Consider the following 16442-nt stretch of genomic DNA (forward strand, 5'->3'; position numbering starts at 1 on the left):
CCACCCTAGAAGGCTGGTGTCTGTTGTCACAATCACCCAAGATGGTCTGCGAAAGCAAGTTCCCTGGGAGAGATGATCCAGAGACAACCACCATTGAAGAGAATTCCTTGTCTCCTGGTCCAGAGTTATTCGAGGAGACAAGTCTGCAGAATCTCCATTCCATTGCCTGAGCATGCGGGATGATGTCCATTGCCACCACCATCAGCCCGATTAACTCCCTGCACTGAGCCACTGACGGACGAAAAGTTGAATGAAGGACTAGACAAGTATCAAAAATCTTTGATTTCCTGACTTCTGTCAGAAAAATCTTCATAGACAAAGTCTATTATGGTCCCTAAGAAAGTCACCCTTGTACTTGGGACTAAGGAACTCTTTTCCAAATGTACCTTCCACCCGTGAGATTGAAGAAAAGATAACACCAAGTCCGTGTGGGATCTTGTTAGATAGGGTGCCACTGAAATGCCCCGCGACCGAAGCACCGCCAACAGCGACCCCAGAACCTTTGTGAAAATTCTGGGAGCAGTAGCAAGACTGAAAGGAAGAGCCACAAACTGGAAATGTTTGTCCTGGAAGGCAAACCTCAGGAACTTGTGATGATCCCTGTGAAAAGGGACATGTAGGTACGCGTCCTTTAAATCCACTGTTGTCATAAATTGACCCTCCTGGATTAAAGGAAGAATGGAACGAATAGTTTCTATCTTGAAGGATGGTACTCTGATAAATTTGTTTAGACTCTTTAGGTCTAAAATTGGTCTGAATGTTCCCTCCTTTTTGGGAACTACTAACAGATTGGAATAAAAACCCTGACATTCTTCCTGTACCGGAACGGGAACAAACACTCCCAGGGCGGAGAGGTGTCCTACACAATGTAAGAACGCCTCTTTCTTTATCTGGTCTGCAGATAATCTTGAAAGCAGAAATCTGCCTCTGGGAGTCACAGTCGTCCAAAGTAACCAAAACCTCCCTAAGCAACAGACGGAGGTGTTCTAGTTTAAACCTAAAAGTTACCACCTCTGAATCTATCAAAGGCAATACACTTTCAGAATCTGAGATTTCACCCTCAGATGCTACAGCGATACCCTCCTCTTCGTGACCTTGGGAGGGTAAATCCGAAATCGCCACAATAGCATTAGAACTCTGGATGTCTGGATTTTCTCTTATGTTTGCCCTGCAACATAGGGAAAGCAGACAATGCGTCAGAAATTATAGAAGACATAAGAGAAGCTATGTCTTTTAAGGTAACCCTAGCAGGAGCTAGGGCAGAAATGCAGGGCATTGCTTGTGTGGGCGGTAAAATTTGGGACGCTTGGCGAGAAAGCAACGGCATACCTTGAATCTCGACATTAGACTCTTGAATAGCATTCCCTTTTGAAAAGTTTTGTTCAGGAATTTTTTTCCCTATAACTTAAAGTCCTCTCAATATACATGAGGGACAGAAAGGGATTGGTGGTTCCACATTTGCATTAAAACACAAGGAGCAAGTAACATTTTGCAAGTCTCCTTGGTCCATACTGAATCACAATAGAATAATTATGCAATAAAAACTTTAATTTTGACAAAAAAAATGTATGCACAAAAAAACGTTACTGTATCTTTCAATTTTAAAGTGTCACTTTTTTACTGAGAGTTGCAAAAACGTGATTAAACAACTATACTTTAATAAAAAAGTACACTCCTACACCTCAGCAGCTCTGCTGAGGTGCCTACCTTGCTGCAAGACCGGAAAAATCACTCCCCTGTCTGGCCAGTAATCCGGATTCGATGACAATCACATCAGCTACACTCCAGCACTAGAAACGCTTGATTTATTGTCGATTTATTGTCAAAAACAAGCGTTTCTAGGCAGAACAAAACGGAGAACCGCCCATTGTGTGCGTGGCTAACTGTCAAGACTCCTGTAATGACGTTATTTTAAATTAAACTCTAACGCCATGAGAACCACCAGCCCTCAAAATTGCTTTCTCCCAGCCCCAGTGCCTGCAAAAAAATGCTGTCTTGTTCTCTCAGACACTGAGAGCTATGTCCCATATAAAGTGCTCAATATATAAGCTCTTTATATAATGTTAATAAATGGTATATGGTAAAGTGCTCCTTTTCCTCACAGTGTTCCCAGGAAAATAACAAAGCACTTACCTTATATATCTGCCTGACAGCTAAGGCTGTTCACCAGGTTTGAGGGGTCCTATCCCCCACATGGACCTGTGAAGAGAAAGAAATTCCTGAATAAGCATTCCTCAGGTTTTCAGGGTTAGGGCAGCAAAATATATGGGAGGCGCAGTGAGAATTATGTCCCACAAGTTCCCATTGCTCTAAAGCCACCAAAGCTCTACTGTAGAGACTGATATGGACTAAGGCTGCACCCAGGACAAAGCAGTACAATCTTGCACTACTTTAAAAACAATAAACTCTTGACTAAAAAATCTATTCTAACACCTCACTTCCTATCACTAAAGTAGGAAAAGAGAAAAACTGGGGTGGGAGGGAAGGGAGGAGCTATTTTAACAGCTCTGCTGTGGTGCTCTTTGTCGCCTCCTGCTGACCAGGAGGTGAATATTCCCATTAGTAATTAAGATGATCTGTGGACTCATCGTGTCTTAAAAAAGAAACTTTTTTATTGGCCTAACTATACATTTATAAGATCACAAGCTTTTGGAAGAATGTCTTCCTTTTTCAAGTCTGAAGCAATACTGACCAATTATATATACACATATATATATATATATATATATATATAGACACACACTATAAATGGCAAAAGTTTTAGATCTTATTTAAAAGCAGAGAAGCAGGGAAATTCTGAGTTGTATCTCTCCAAATGAAAATGTAAAACTTTTCAGGCTTATTCCAGTAGCACATTTTCTTTGTTCTCTTGATATTCTTTGTTGAAGAGTATGCATAGCTAGGCTCAGGTTATGCATGTGTCTGGAGCATTATATAACAGCATTTTTGCAACAAGCCCCTTTAACAGTCTTTAACCTCTGAAGATGAGGTAGAACCTTTTCATTCGTCTGATAGGGGGTTTCTACTTACTCCAGAGGTGAGGGGATACAAACTCAAACATGCTTCTCTAACTCACAAAAGCTTGTACCTGGCTGTGCAGGAAATCCTTGACTTTATGAAAGTGAGGCTGGTGATCATTTTTCAGCACGATCTGTGCCCAGCGCAATCGCAGCTCAGCATTGCTAGCTTCAGATATCTTTGGATAGTGCTTTCCCAGCTCCTCTACATTACCTGGATAAAATATAAAGCAAATGTATTTAAATCTCCACAATGCAAACAAAGAAACACACATTTTGCTGGAAGTGTCATCTTAAAGGGATACTGAACCCAAATTTTTTCTTTTGTGATTCAGATAGAGCATGAAACTTTAAAATTTACTAATAATATTATCAATTTTTCTTCGTTCTCTTGCTATCTGTATTTGAAAAAAAGCTTAGGAGGCGCCCCATTTTTGGTTCAGAACTCTGGGTAGCGCTTGCTGATTGAAAAAATCATGAAAGAAAAAATTTGGGTTCAGTATCCCTTTCATTAATAATTACTGGAGATCTATACCATGGGGTCTATTTATCATTGTGCGGACGGACATGATCAGCTATAGCGAACCATGTCCGCCGTATATTGATAAATGCTGACAGCATACGCTGTCGGCATTTATCATTGCACCAGCAGTTCTTGTGAACTGCTGGTGCAATGCTGCCCCCTGCAGATTCGAGGCCAATCGGCTGCTAGCAAGGGGTGTCAATCAGCCCAATCGTACATGGTCGGGCGGATTGCTATACGCCGCCTCAGAGGCAGCGTACGAGTTAAGGAGCAGTGGTCTTAAGACAGCTGCTTCTTAACTCCTATTTCCGGCAAGCCTGAAGGCTCGCGCGGAAACAAGGGGACTAGGGGCCATTCGGCCCTTGTTAAATAAACCCCCATGAATCAACCACCATAAAAAGGGCAGTAGAGAAGAATCTGGCAACTACAGGCCAGTTAGTTTAACTTCAGTAGTAGGGAAATTAATGAAAAGCCTCTTAAAAGAAAGAATTATGACTTACATAAAGACAAACAATTTAGAGGACCAAAATCAGCATGGTTTTACTTCAGGGAGATCATGTCAGACTAATCTAATTGACTTCTTTGATTATGTAACAAAAGTATTAGACAAGGGAGGAGCAGTTGATGTAGCATATCTAGATTTCAGCAAAGCATTTGACACCGTCCCACGCAATAAACTTATTCACAAACTATATCTCCTTGGTCTAGATTCAAAAATTGTGAACTGGGTGGAATGCTGGCTTAAGGACAGAAAACAAAGTGTCTTAGTAAATGGAGTTCATTCAGCAGAGGGGGCTGTTACTAGTGGTGTTCCTCAGGGGTCAGTTCTGGGGCCTGTTTTGTTTAACATATTTATCTGCGATATCAGCAAAGGGCTACAGGGGAAAGTATGTCTCTTTGCAGATGATACAAAAATTTGCAACAGAGTGGATGTTCCAGGGGGGGTAGACAAAATGAGAAGTGATATACAACAATTGGAGGATTGGACAAATGACTGGGGTCTAAAGTTTAACACAGCAAAGTGTAAAATAATGCATTTAGGGAAGAAAAATCCAAATGTTAATTACAGACTCAATGACACTTTACTGACTGTTACAGACGAGGAACAGGACTTGGGAATTATTATTTCAGATGATTTAAAACTTAGTAAACAATGTAGTAATGCAGCGAGTAAGGCTAGCAGAATGCTTGGATGTATTGGTAGAGGTATTTGCAGCAGAAATAGTAAGGTTCTTATGCCACTTTATAGATCATTAGTTAGGCCTCATCTTGAGTATTGTGTGCAGTTCTGGAGACCATATCTTCAGAAGGATATTAACAAACTTGAATCTGTGCAAAGGAGGGCTACCAAAATGGTACATGGTCTAAAAAATAAAACTTACCAGGATAGGCTCAATGACCTAAATATGTATAGCTTAGAGGAGAGAAGGGAAAGAGGTGATATGATAGCAACTTTCAAGTACATTAAAGGGTTTAGTAAAACTGAGGCTGTGGGTATTTTACATAAAATGGAAAATTCAAGAACAAGGGGTCATGAGCTCAAGCTAAAGGGTAGTAGATTCAGAAGTAATTTGAGGAAGCACTTCTTTACAGAAAGAGTGATTGATTTATGGAATAAACTTCCTCAAGAGGTAGTAGCAACAAACACTGTGGGGGACTTTAAAAATGCATGGGACAAGCATAGGGCTATCCTACGAACTAGATAAGTTTATACTGTTAGGTAAGGTCGGGCAGACTTGCTGGGCCTATGGCTCTTATCTGCCGTCAATATCTATGTTTCTATGTTTCTGTAAAGAGGGGCTTCTGTAAATTACTATTGAACCTACTACCCTCCAACTTGAGATGTTGAACCCTTATTCTCTTTGTGCAAAATGTGTTCATCCTCGGCTAGATTAAATCCCGTATTATACTTAAAGGGACAGAAAAGTCAAATATAAACTTGCATGGTTTAGATAGAGCGTGCAATTTTAAACAACTTTTCAATTTCCTTCTAGTATCAAATTCTCATTCTCTTGGTATTATTTGTAAACTTAGGTTAGGTTATTAGGAACATTCAAAGGTATTTAGCACTCTATGTATAATATTGTTGCAAACACTGCTACCATTGAATGTTAAAGGGATAGGAAAGTTAAAATTAAACTTGCATAATTCCGATAGAGCATGTCATTGTAAGACACTTTCAAATTAAATTCTAATTTCAAATGTGTTTTGTTCTCTTGGTATCCCTTGTTGAAAAAGAATACGCACATATCCTACACTAGTGTGAGTTAGTAGCTGATTGGTGCCTGCACACATTTGTCTCTTGTGATTAGCTAACTAGATGTGTTCAGCTAGCTGCCCTTAGTGCAATGTTGTTCCTTCACCTTCAGCAAAGGAAAACAAGATAATTAAGCAAATTTGAAAGTTGTTTTTATATTATTTAGGGGTTTTCTGTCCCTTTAAAGATGTGAGCACGCTCCTAAGCTCATATGAGACAACAAAGGATTGATCTTCAATAAAGGATACTGAGCAAACAAAGCTAATTTGATAATATAAGTAAATAGGAAAGTTTTTATAAAATTGAATGCTCTATCTTAACCGTGCAAGTTTCATTTTGACTTTACTGTCCCTTTAATTGTTTCTATCACCATTTTCTTACTCTCCTAAATTATACATATTAAAGGGACATTCCAGCCAAAATTGAAATGCACATAAATTAATTACATCTTTGAATAGGAACATATTTGCAATATAAATGTATTGGCAAAAATGCTTTTAGTAAAAGTAACAATTATTTTAGTGTTAACACTTTTCTCTGCATGTGCAGTATACCTAGATATTCTCAGTGCACACGCTTTTTAAATACTGCAGCTGCTCAGCATGCCAGTAATAAGCTAATTGAGTAATTACCAGATTGTACAAACCTCAGGCTCTCTGAGCTAGTGCTGTGTTTAAACTGGTGCATGGTACAATCTTGCAGTGCACTCCAAGCCATACTTGGACAACCAGTGTAGAAAAACTCACATTAATAGTGAAAATAGACCTCCTTTTCTTACCATTCGGCAATGGGGACAAAGCTAGGACTTTATCCAGGAAATGGACAAGCTGGTAAGTCCTCCACGGTGTAATGTCCACTTTTGAAATAGCTTTCATGTTCAGGGGAGTGGTTGCCCAAAGTTTTGCCAGGTCCTCTGCTGGTTTCATGAGTGCTTCTCCTGCAGAGAGGTCAGGTAAAAAGGGCGGCCACCCAGGGGTGTTCAGCCAGCAGTCAAACTCTAGTCCTGCAGGGCAAAAAGCGCAAGAACTTACCAACAATGGTTTTCAACTGTTTTAGCACTATTTAGTGTAATCAGAATCACTGGAAAAATTATTATAATTAGAGAAAACTCTCAAATATCTCCAACAGCAAGAGTGATACCTACAGTGTTCTCCCTTGGACCTATTTAGGGCCAGATCACGAGTGGAGCACTATTTAGCGCTTATGCTAGAGCACTAATTGAGTAATAAGTAAAATTTTTGCGCACATATCATGAGTTAAAAGTAAAACGTTTGTTCTCTTGCACTAACCTGAAGAGCGCAAACAGTTAACTTCTAGCACAATTAGACTATCGCCCATGCGATAACCTATTCCCCTATAGAAGTCAATGGAGAAAAAAAGTGGAAAAAAAACCACCCTACTCGTGCACTAACCTGATCGCATATTCTCATATGTGCAAACCCGATCGCATATTTACATATGCGCTAACCCAAACTCATATTCTCATGTGCGATAACCCGACCACGTTTTCTAATTTGCACTAACCCGACATAAAAAACAGAATTTATGTTTACCTGATAAATTACTTTCTCCAACGGTGTGTCCGGTCCACGGCGTCATCCTTACTTGTGGGATATTCTCTTCCCCAACAGGAAATGGCAAAGAGCCAGCAAAGCTGGTCACATGATCCCTCCTAGGCTCCGCCTACCCCAGTCATTCGACCGACGTTAAGGAGGAATATTTGCATAGGAGAAACCATATGATACCGTGGTGACTGTAGTTAAAGAAAATAAATTATCAGACCTGATTAAAAAACCAGGGCGGGCCGTGGACCGGACACACCGTTGGAGAAAGTAATTTATCAGGTAAACATAAATTCTGTTTTCTCCAACATAGGTGTGTCCGGTCCACGGCGTCATCCTTACTTGTGGGAACCAATACCAAAGCTTTAGGACACGGATGAAGGGAGGGAGCAAATCAGGTCACCTAAATGGAAGGCACCACGGCTTGCAAAACCTTTCTCCCAAAAATAGCCTCAGAAGAAGCAAAAGTATCAAACTTGTAAAATTTGGTAAAAGTGTGCAGTGAAGACCAAGTCGCTGCCCTACATATCTGATCAACAGAAGCCTCGTTCTTGAAGGCCCATGTGGAAGCCACAGCCCTAGTGGAAGGAGCTGTGATCCTTTCAGGAGGCTGCCGTCCGGCAGTCTCGTAAGCCAATCTGATGATGCTTTTAATCCAAAAAGAGAGAGAGGTAGAAGTTGCTTTTTGACCTCTCCTTTTACCAGAATAAACAACAAACAAGGAAGATGTTTGTCTAAAATCCTTTGTAGCATCTAAATAGAAGGCACGACTATCTCCTGGTTAATGTTTTTGTTAGAAACAACTTTTGGAAGAAAACCAGGTTAGTACGTAAAACCACCTTATCTGCATGGAACACCAGATAAGGAGGAGAACACTGCAGAGCAGATAATTCTGAAACTCTTCTAGCAGAAGAAATTGCTTTCCAAGATAATAACTTAATATCAACGGAATGTAAGGGTTCAAACGGAACCCCCTGAAGAACTGAAAGAACTAAGTTGAGACTCCAAGGAGGAGTCAAAGGTTTGTAAACAGGCTTGATTCTAACCAGAGCCTGAACAAAGGCCTGAACATCTGGCACAGCTGCCAGCTTTTTGTGAAGTAACACAGACAAGGCAGAAATCTGTCCCATCAAGGAACTTGCAGATAATCCTTTTTCCAATCCTTCTCGAAGGAAGGATAGACTCTTAGGAATCTTAACCTTGTCCCAAGGGAATCCTTTAGATTCACACCAACAGATATATTTTTTCCAAATTTTGTGGTAAATTTTTCTAGTTACAGGCTTTCTGGCCTGAACAAGAGTATCAATAACAGAATCTGAGAACCCTCGCTTTGATAAGATCAAGCGTTCAATCTCCAAGCAGTCAGCTGGAGTGGGACCAGAATCGGATGTTCGAACGGACCTTGAACAAGAAGGTCTCGTCTCAAAGGTAGCTTCCATGGTGGAGCCGATGACATATTCACCAGATCTGCATACCAAGTCCTGCGTGGCCACGCAGGAGCTATCAAGATCACCGACGCCCTCTCCTGATTGATCCTGGCTACCAGCCTGGGGATGAGAGGAAACGGCGGGAATACATAGGCTAGTTTGAAGGTCCAAGGTGCTACTAGTGCATCTACTAGAGTCGCCTTGGGATCCCTGGATCTGGACCCGTAGCAAGGAACCTTGAAGTTCTGACGAGAGGCCATCAGATCCATGTCTGGAATGCCCCACAGTTGAGTGATTTGGGCAAAGATTTCCGGATGGAGATCCCACTCCCCCGGATGCAATGTCTGACGACTCAGAAAATCCGCTTCCCAATTTTCCACTCCTGGGATGTGGATTGCAGAAAGGTGGCAGGAGCAAGTCTCCGCCCATTGAATGATTCTGGTCACTTCTTCCATCGCCAGGGAACTCCTTGTTCCCCCCTGATGGTTGATGTACGCAACAGTCGTCATGTTGTCTGATTGAAACCGTATGAACTTGGCCCTCGCTAGCTGAGGCCAAGCCTTGAGAGCATTGAATATCGCTCTCAGTTCCAGAATATTTATCGGTAGAAGAGATTCTTCCCGAGACCAAAGACCCTGAGCTTTCAGGGATCCCCAGACTGCGCCCCAGCCCATCAGACTGGCGTCGGTCGTGACAATGACCCACTCTGGTCTGCGGGAGGTCACCCCTTGTGACAGGTTGTCCAGGGACAGCCACCCACGGAGTGAGTCTCTGGTCCTCTGATTTACTTGTATCTTCGGAGACAAGTCTGTATAGTCCCCATTCCACTGACTGAGCATACACAGTTTGTAATGGTCTTAGATGAATGCGCGCAAAAGGAACTATGTCCATTGCCGCTACCATCAAACCTATCACTTCCATGCACTGCGCTATGGAAGGAAGAGGAACGGAATGAAGTATCCGACAAGAGTGTAGAAGTTTTGTTTTTCTGGTCTCTGTCAGAAAAATCCTCATTTCTAAGGAGTCTATTATTGTTCCCAAGAAGGGAACTCTTGTCGACGGAGATAGAGAACTCTTTTCCACGTTCACTTTCCATCCGTGAGATCTGAGAAAGGCCAGGACTATGTCCGTGTGAGCCTTTGCTTGAGGAAGGGACGACGCTTGAATCAGAATGTCGTCCAAGTAAGGTACTACAGCAATGCCCCTTGGTCTTAGCACCGCCAGAAGGGACCCTAGTACCTTTGAGAAATTCCTTGGAGCAGTGGCTAATCCGAAAGGAAGCGCCACGAACTGGTAATGCTTGTCCAGGAATGCGAACCTTAGGAACCGATGATGTTCCTTGTGGACAGGAATATGTAGATACGCATCCTTTAAATCCACCGTGGTCAAGAATTGACCTTCCTGGATGGAAGGATTGTTCGAATGGTTTCCATTTTGGACGATGGAACCTTGAGAAACTTGTTTAGGATCTTGAGATCTAAGATTGGTCTGAACGTTCCCTCTTTTTTGGGAACTACGAACAGATTGGAGTAGAACCCCATCCCTCGTTCTCTTAATGGAACAGGATGAATCACTTCCAGAAGATAACCTTGGGAGACTATTTCTAGCGCCCAAGGATCCAGAACATCTCTTGCCCAAGCCTGAGTGAAGAGAGAGAGTCTGCCCCCCACCAAATCCGGTCCCGGATCGGGGGCCCGCATCTCATGCTGTCTTGGGAGCAGTGGCAGGTTTCTTGGCCTGCTTTCCCTTGTTCCAGCCTTGCATAGGTCTCCAGGCTGGATTGGCTTGAGAAGTATTACCCTCCTGCTTAGAGGACGTAGCACTTGGGGCTGGTCCGTTTCTGCGAAAGGGACGAAAATTAGGTTTATTTTTGGCCTTGAAAGACCTATCCTGAGGAAGGGCGTGGCCCTTGCCCCCAGTGATATCAGAGATAATCTCTTTCAAGTCAGGGCCAAACAGTGTTTTCCCCTTGAAAGGAATGTCAAGCAATTTGTTCTTGGAAGACGCATCCGCTGACCAAGATTTTAACCAAAGCGCTCTGCGCGCCACAATAGCAAACCCAGAATTTTTCGCCGCTAACCTAGCCAATTGCAAGGTGGCGTCTAGGGTGAAAGAATTAGCCAATTTAAGAGCACGAATTCTGTCCATAATCTCCTCATAAGAAGAAGAATTACTAATAATCGCCTTTTCTAGCTCATCGAACCAGAAACACGCGGCTGTAGTGACAGGGACAATGCATGCAATTGGTAGTAGAAGGTAACCTTGCTCTTGGAAAGCACAACTATCTTCTATGGGTATAGTGGCGCGCTTGTTTAGAGTAGAAACCGCCCCCTCGACCTTGGGGACTGTCTGCCATAAGTCCTTTCTGGGGTCGACTATAGGAAACAATTTTTTAAATATGGGGGGAGGTACGAAAGGTATACCGGGCCTGTCCCATTCTTTATTAACAATGTACGCCACCCGCTTGGATATAGGAAAAGCTTCGGGGGGCCCCGGGGCCTCTAGGAACTTGTCCATTTTACATAGTGTTTCTGGAATGACCAAATAATCACAATCATCCAAATTGGATAACACCTCCTTAAGCAGAGCGCGGAGATGTTCCAACTTAAATTTAAAAGTAATCACATCAGGTTCAGCTTGTTGAGAAATTTTTCCTGAATCTGAAATTTCTCCCTCAGACAAAACCTCCCTGGCCCCCTCAGACTGGTGTAGGGGCCCTTCAGAAACAATATCATCAGCGTCCTCATGCTCTTCAGTATTTTCTAAAACAGAGCAGTCGCGCTTTCGCTGATAAGTGGGCATATTGGCTAAAATGTTTTTGATAGAATTATCCATTACAGCCGTTAATTGTTGCATAGTAAGGAGTATTGGCGCGCTAGATGTACTAGGGGCCTCCTGTATGGGCAAGACTGGTGTAGACGAAGGAGGGGATGATGCAGTACCATGCTTACTCCCCTCACTTGAGGAATCATCTTGGGCATCATTTTTACTAAATTTTTTATGACATAAATCACATCTATTTAAATGAGAAGGAACCTTGGCTTCCCCACAGTCAGAACACAATCTATCTGGTAGTTCAGACATGTTAAACAGGCATAAACTTGATAACAAAGCACAAAAAACGTTTTAAAATAAAACCGTTACTGTCACTTTAAATTTTAAACTGAACACACTTTATTACTGCAATTGCGAAAAAGTATGAAGGAATTGTTCAAAATTCACCAAAATTTCACCACAGTGTCTTAAATCCTTAAAAGTATTGCACACCAAATTTGGAAGCTTTAACCCTTAAAATAACGGAACCGGAGCCGTTTTTATATTTAACCCCTTTACAGTCCCTGGAATCTGCTTTGCTGAGACCCAACCAAGCCCAAAGGGGAATACGATACCAAATGATGCCTTCAGAAAGACTTTTCTATGTATCAGAGCTCCACACACATGCAGCTGCATGCCATGCTGTTCTCAAAAACAAGTGCGCCATACCGGCGCGAAAATGAGGCTCTGACTATGATTAGGGAAAGCCCCTATAGAATAAAGTGTCTAAAACAGTGCCTGCCGATATTATTTTACAAAAAATACCCAGATTAAATGATTCCTCAAGGCTAAATATGTGTAAATATGATCGATTTAGCCCAGAAAATGTCTACAGTCTTAATAAACCCTTGTGAAGCCCTTATTTACTGTCTGAATAAAAATGGCTTACCGGATCCCATAGGGAAAATGACAGCTTCCAGCATTACATCGTCTTGTTAGAATGTGTCATACCTCAAGCAGCAAAAGACTGCTCACTGTTCCCCCAACTGAAGTTAATTCCTCTCAACAGTCCTGTGTGGAACAGCCATGGATTTTAGTAACGGTTGCTAAAATCATTTTCCTCATACAAACAGAAATCTTCATCTCTTTTCTGTTTCAGAGTAAATAGTACATACCAGCACTATTTTAAAATAACAAACTCTTGATTGAATAATAAAAACTACAGTTAAACACTAAAAAACTCTAAGCCATCTCCGTGGAGATGTTGCCTGTACAACGGCAAAGAGAATGACTGGGGTAGGCGGAGCCTAGGAGGGATCATGTGACCAGCTTTGCTGGCTCTTTGCCATTTCCTGTTGGGGAAGAGAATATCCCACAAGTAAGGATGACGCCGTGGACCGGACACACCTATGTTGGAGAAATATGAATATTTTACATTCCAATGTTCTTCACATTGAAAAATATATTCTAATTATTTATAAATATGATGGTAAATTTGGTACTATATATATATATATATCTTTAACAATACATAGAAAATATTCTGCTATGTATTGAATATTGGAATGTGAAATATTTACAGTAAATACATATTTAAAACCTTTCTTAAATATCAATATTGCATAATTTTTTTTCATGTTTTTATATACTTAACTGCAAAGGGCTCCAATGCACTTCTATATATGTCTACATATGTATGTCTGTAAATACATATATACACATATAAATATACCGTATATGTACACATATATACACACATGTATACAGTATATACATACATATACATCTTTAGAGATGTATATTTATGTATCTCAATGTTAGTCATTTACCTGAGACCTCATATCTTTGAGCACTTTTTTTGCACTTTTTTTATTAGATGGTGTCATTATGAGTGTAACTGTACTTTGTAATGTATTTTTGATGTGTTTTGTGACACTTTTAGGTTTTGAAAAACAGTGAACAGCAGCTCTGAAGTTGTGGTAATCATTCTACCGTAAATCACGATGGCGCTTACGTGATCACGTTTACACTCAACTCGTAATACAAGTGCAATTTAACTTGTGCGCAAACTATGGTGAAAAACCCAAGCGCAAACATTTGAGCTCCACTTTTAATCTGGCCCTTAATAGGCACACCACCTGGCTCATTTTTCTGACCACCTGGCTAAAATTTATGGCAATATTAAGCTAAAATGAGCTAACATCACATTTTTTAACGTGTGTTGCACAAATTATCATTAAATAAATCTATGTTAAATTATGCAATTAATTTGTACTTTGGATAGTTTAAATACAATTTATAAATAATAGAAAATGTTATAATATTGCAAAAAATGAATGTGCTGTCAGAATTTTCAGTGGAGTACACTGCTACAGGTACATCAGTCACTTCATACTTAAGTACATTTGGGGTATACAGCTTTGTGCCTTCTTGGAGTTCCCAATAGTCTTCAGAACATCTCCATCTTTCACCTACACCCTTCTTTTGCCTGTCAACTTTAAAGGGACAGTCAACACCAGAATTTTTGTTGTTTAAAAAGATAGATAATCCCTTTATTACCCATTCCCCAGTTTTGCATAACAAACACAGTTATAATTATACACGCTTTACCTCTGTAATTACCTTGTATCTAAGCCTCAGCAGACTGCCCCCTTATTTCAGTTCTTTTGACAGACTTTCATTTTAGCCAATCAGTGCTCACTCCTAGGTAACTTCACGTGCATGAGCTCAATGTTATCTATATGAAACACATGAACTAATGCCCTGTAGTGGTGAAAAACTGTTAGATTACAGGCGGCCTTCAAGGTCCAAGAAATTAGCATATGAACCTCCAAGGTTTAGCTTTCAACTAAGAATACCAAGAGAACAAAGGAAAATTGGTCATAAAATTAAATTGGAAAGTTGTTTAAAATGGCATGCCCTATTTGAATCATAAAAGTTTATTTAGCACTTGACTATCCCTAACATATGGTTAAGAGTGCCTATTTGAAGGTTAAAAGTATAAAAAGGTATTTTCACCCCAAAAAAATGTCTCTAAGCTCAAGAAAAGAAGAAAAAAAGTTTTGCATGGAGGGCCTTCCCTTGTTGATGATAGAGGGTCAAAACTATATTAACCCTTTCCAGTCCTATGTCGGAATATATCCAACAAAGGGTTTTACCGCTTGCGGTCCAATATCGGATATTTTCCGTCATTGGACCGAAAAGGTGACGAAGTTCACAGTGACATTACGAGTGATCGGTGCACAGCTAGGCTAGATGTAGCACTTTGCACCGATCACTGGTACTAGACGGACGCCACAGGCAAGGGGACCACTGCAGGAAGCGGAACGACACAGACGCTGTCCCTGAATGGGGAGAAATGAGAGGCCGGGAGGGAGCTGCCTGGCAGCACAAACCTGACAGTGTGTGCAAGGGATCTGGATATGCTGAGCGGCTGAGCCTATTTGCCAATCTGCTGTCAGTCTGTGGATATATATATATATATATATATATATATAAATATAAAATATAATGTGACACATCACTTTCCCATAATAAAATAACTGCACACTTTCCCATCTGTATCCCTAAGGCTAATGGTAAAATAAATAAGAACTGCTGGCGCACTTATTAAAAATAAATGAATAGGACCGGAAAGGGTTAAAGATAGAAAGCTCCAGCAACACAACCATTCACTAGACTAGCAGCAAGACGTCAATGATTCCAACATCAGAATGTACAAATGCACACAATGTACATTATATTTTTTTAAGCTACGTAAAAGGACAGTCTAGTCAAAATTAAACTTTCATGATTCAGATAGTGCAAGTAATTTTAATCAACTTTCCAATTTACTTTTATCAATACATTTTCTTTGTTCTCTTGGTATTCTTTGTTGAAAGCAAAACCTAGGTAGGCTCTAATGCTTATTTCTAAGCCCTTGAAGGCTGCCTCTTATTTCAGTGCATTTTTACAGTTTTTTTCCCAGCTAGACAATGCTAGTTGATGAGTGACATGTAGTTAATTTGTGCTCACTCCGGTGGCAAGTCTGTCAAAATAACTGAGATAAGGGGGCAGCCTGCAAAGGTTTAGGTACAAGGTAATCACAGAGGTAAAAAGTATATTAATATAACCATGTTGGTTGTGTAAAACTGGGGAATGGGTAATAAAGGGATAATCTATCTTTTTAAACAATATATTTTTTGGAGTAGACTGTCCCTTTAACAAAGGCCTTGTGGCATTAGGTTCAAATGGATGATGCAACAGAGCCTGACAAACTATATACACATCCCAAAAAGGAACTGGATTTTTTTTAGAAAACAGAACAAACTTTTTCAAGTATCTGATCATCATCAAGAAAAACAAACAATCTTTTATTTAAAAAAAAAGAAAAAAAAAGGTGTGTTTTTAGCTATATAACCAGGTAAAATAGCACTTATGAAACAGTGTGCTGGAAATATCATAGGAGAATGTCTTTTAATCTGGTGTGTGCGTGTGTAAATTTACCGTCTTGCTTTAATAATAAAGGATCAGTTTTACTATTTTTAAAAGGTTTGTTCTGCTATTTGGTTTCGTGTTGGCATTTATCTGTGCAGAACTTGTTCCTTACAGACTCACTTCTGAAGCAGTGCCATGAATGATGCATGCTGGGTGGTGTTATGCAACTTGGATAAGAGTGTGCCTGTAAATTATTTCTGTAATGAAAGCACAATTGATTTTGTAGATAGTGTTTTGAGTTTAATGTCCATTTGTGAGGTGAGTACTTGTCACATTTAACTTCTTTGGGGTAAACAGTGATCCTGTGATTTTCACAAAAGTTAGTCGGCGAAACATGTAAAGAGAATGGGCTAGTGGGAGTTTGAGTTCTTTTAAATCCAAGTACCATTGTAAAATACAAAGTCCCATGTGCAAATCACAAAAGAT

At 40.5% G+C, this 16442-nt stretch overlaps 1 protein-coding gene across 1 annotated transcript in view; it reads right to left on the reverse strand.

The window, feature by feature from the left end:
* Window positions 1–16442, reverse strand: part of RNPEP (arginyl aminopeptidase) — a 117933-nt gene that overhangs the window by 18132 nt on the left and 83359 nt on the right. Inside the window, exons 10-11 of the mRNA XM_053706935.1 lie at window positions 6576–6800; window positions 3089–3231 (exon numbers count right to left, since the gene is read on the reverse strand). Coding sequence (XP_053562910.1) covers window positions 3089–3231; window positions 6576–6800 — 368 coding nt within the window. The remainder of the gene's footprint in view (window positions 1–3088; window positions 3232–6575; window positions 6801–16442) is intronic.

Source organism: Bombina bombina, chromosome 3 (genome assembly GCF_027579735.1).
Source record: "Bombina bombina isolate aBomBom1 chromosome 3, aBomBom1.pri, whole genome shotgun sequence".
In the NCBI taxonomy this organism is placed as follows: Eukaryota; Metazoa; Chordata; class Amphibia; order Anura; family Bombinatoridae; genus Bombina; species Bombina bombina.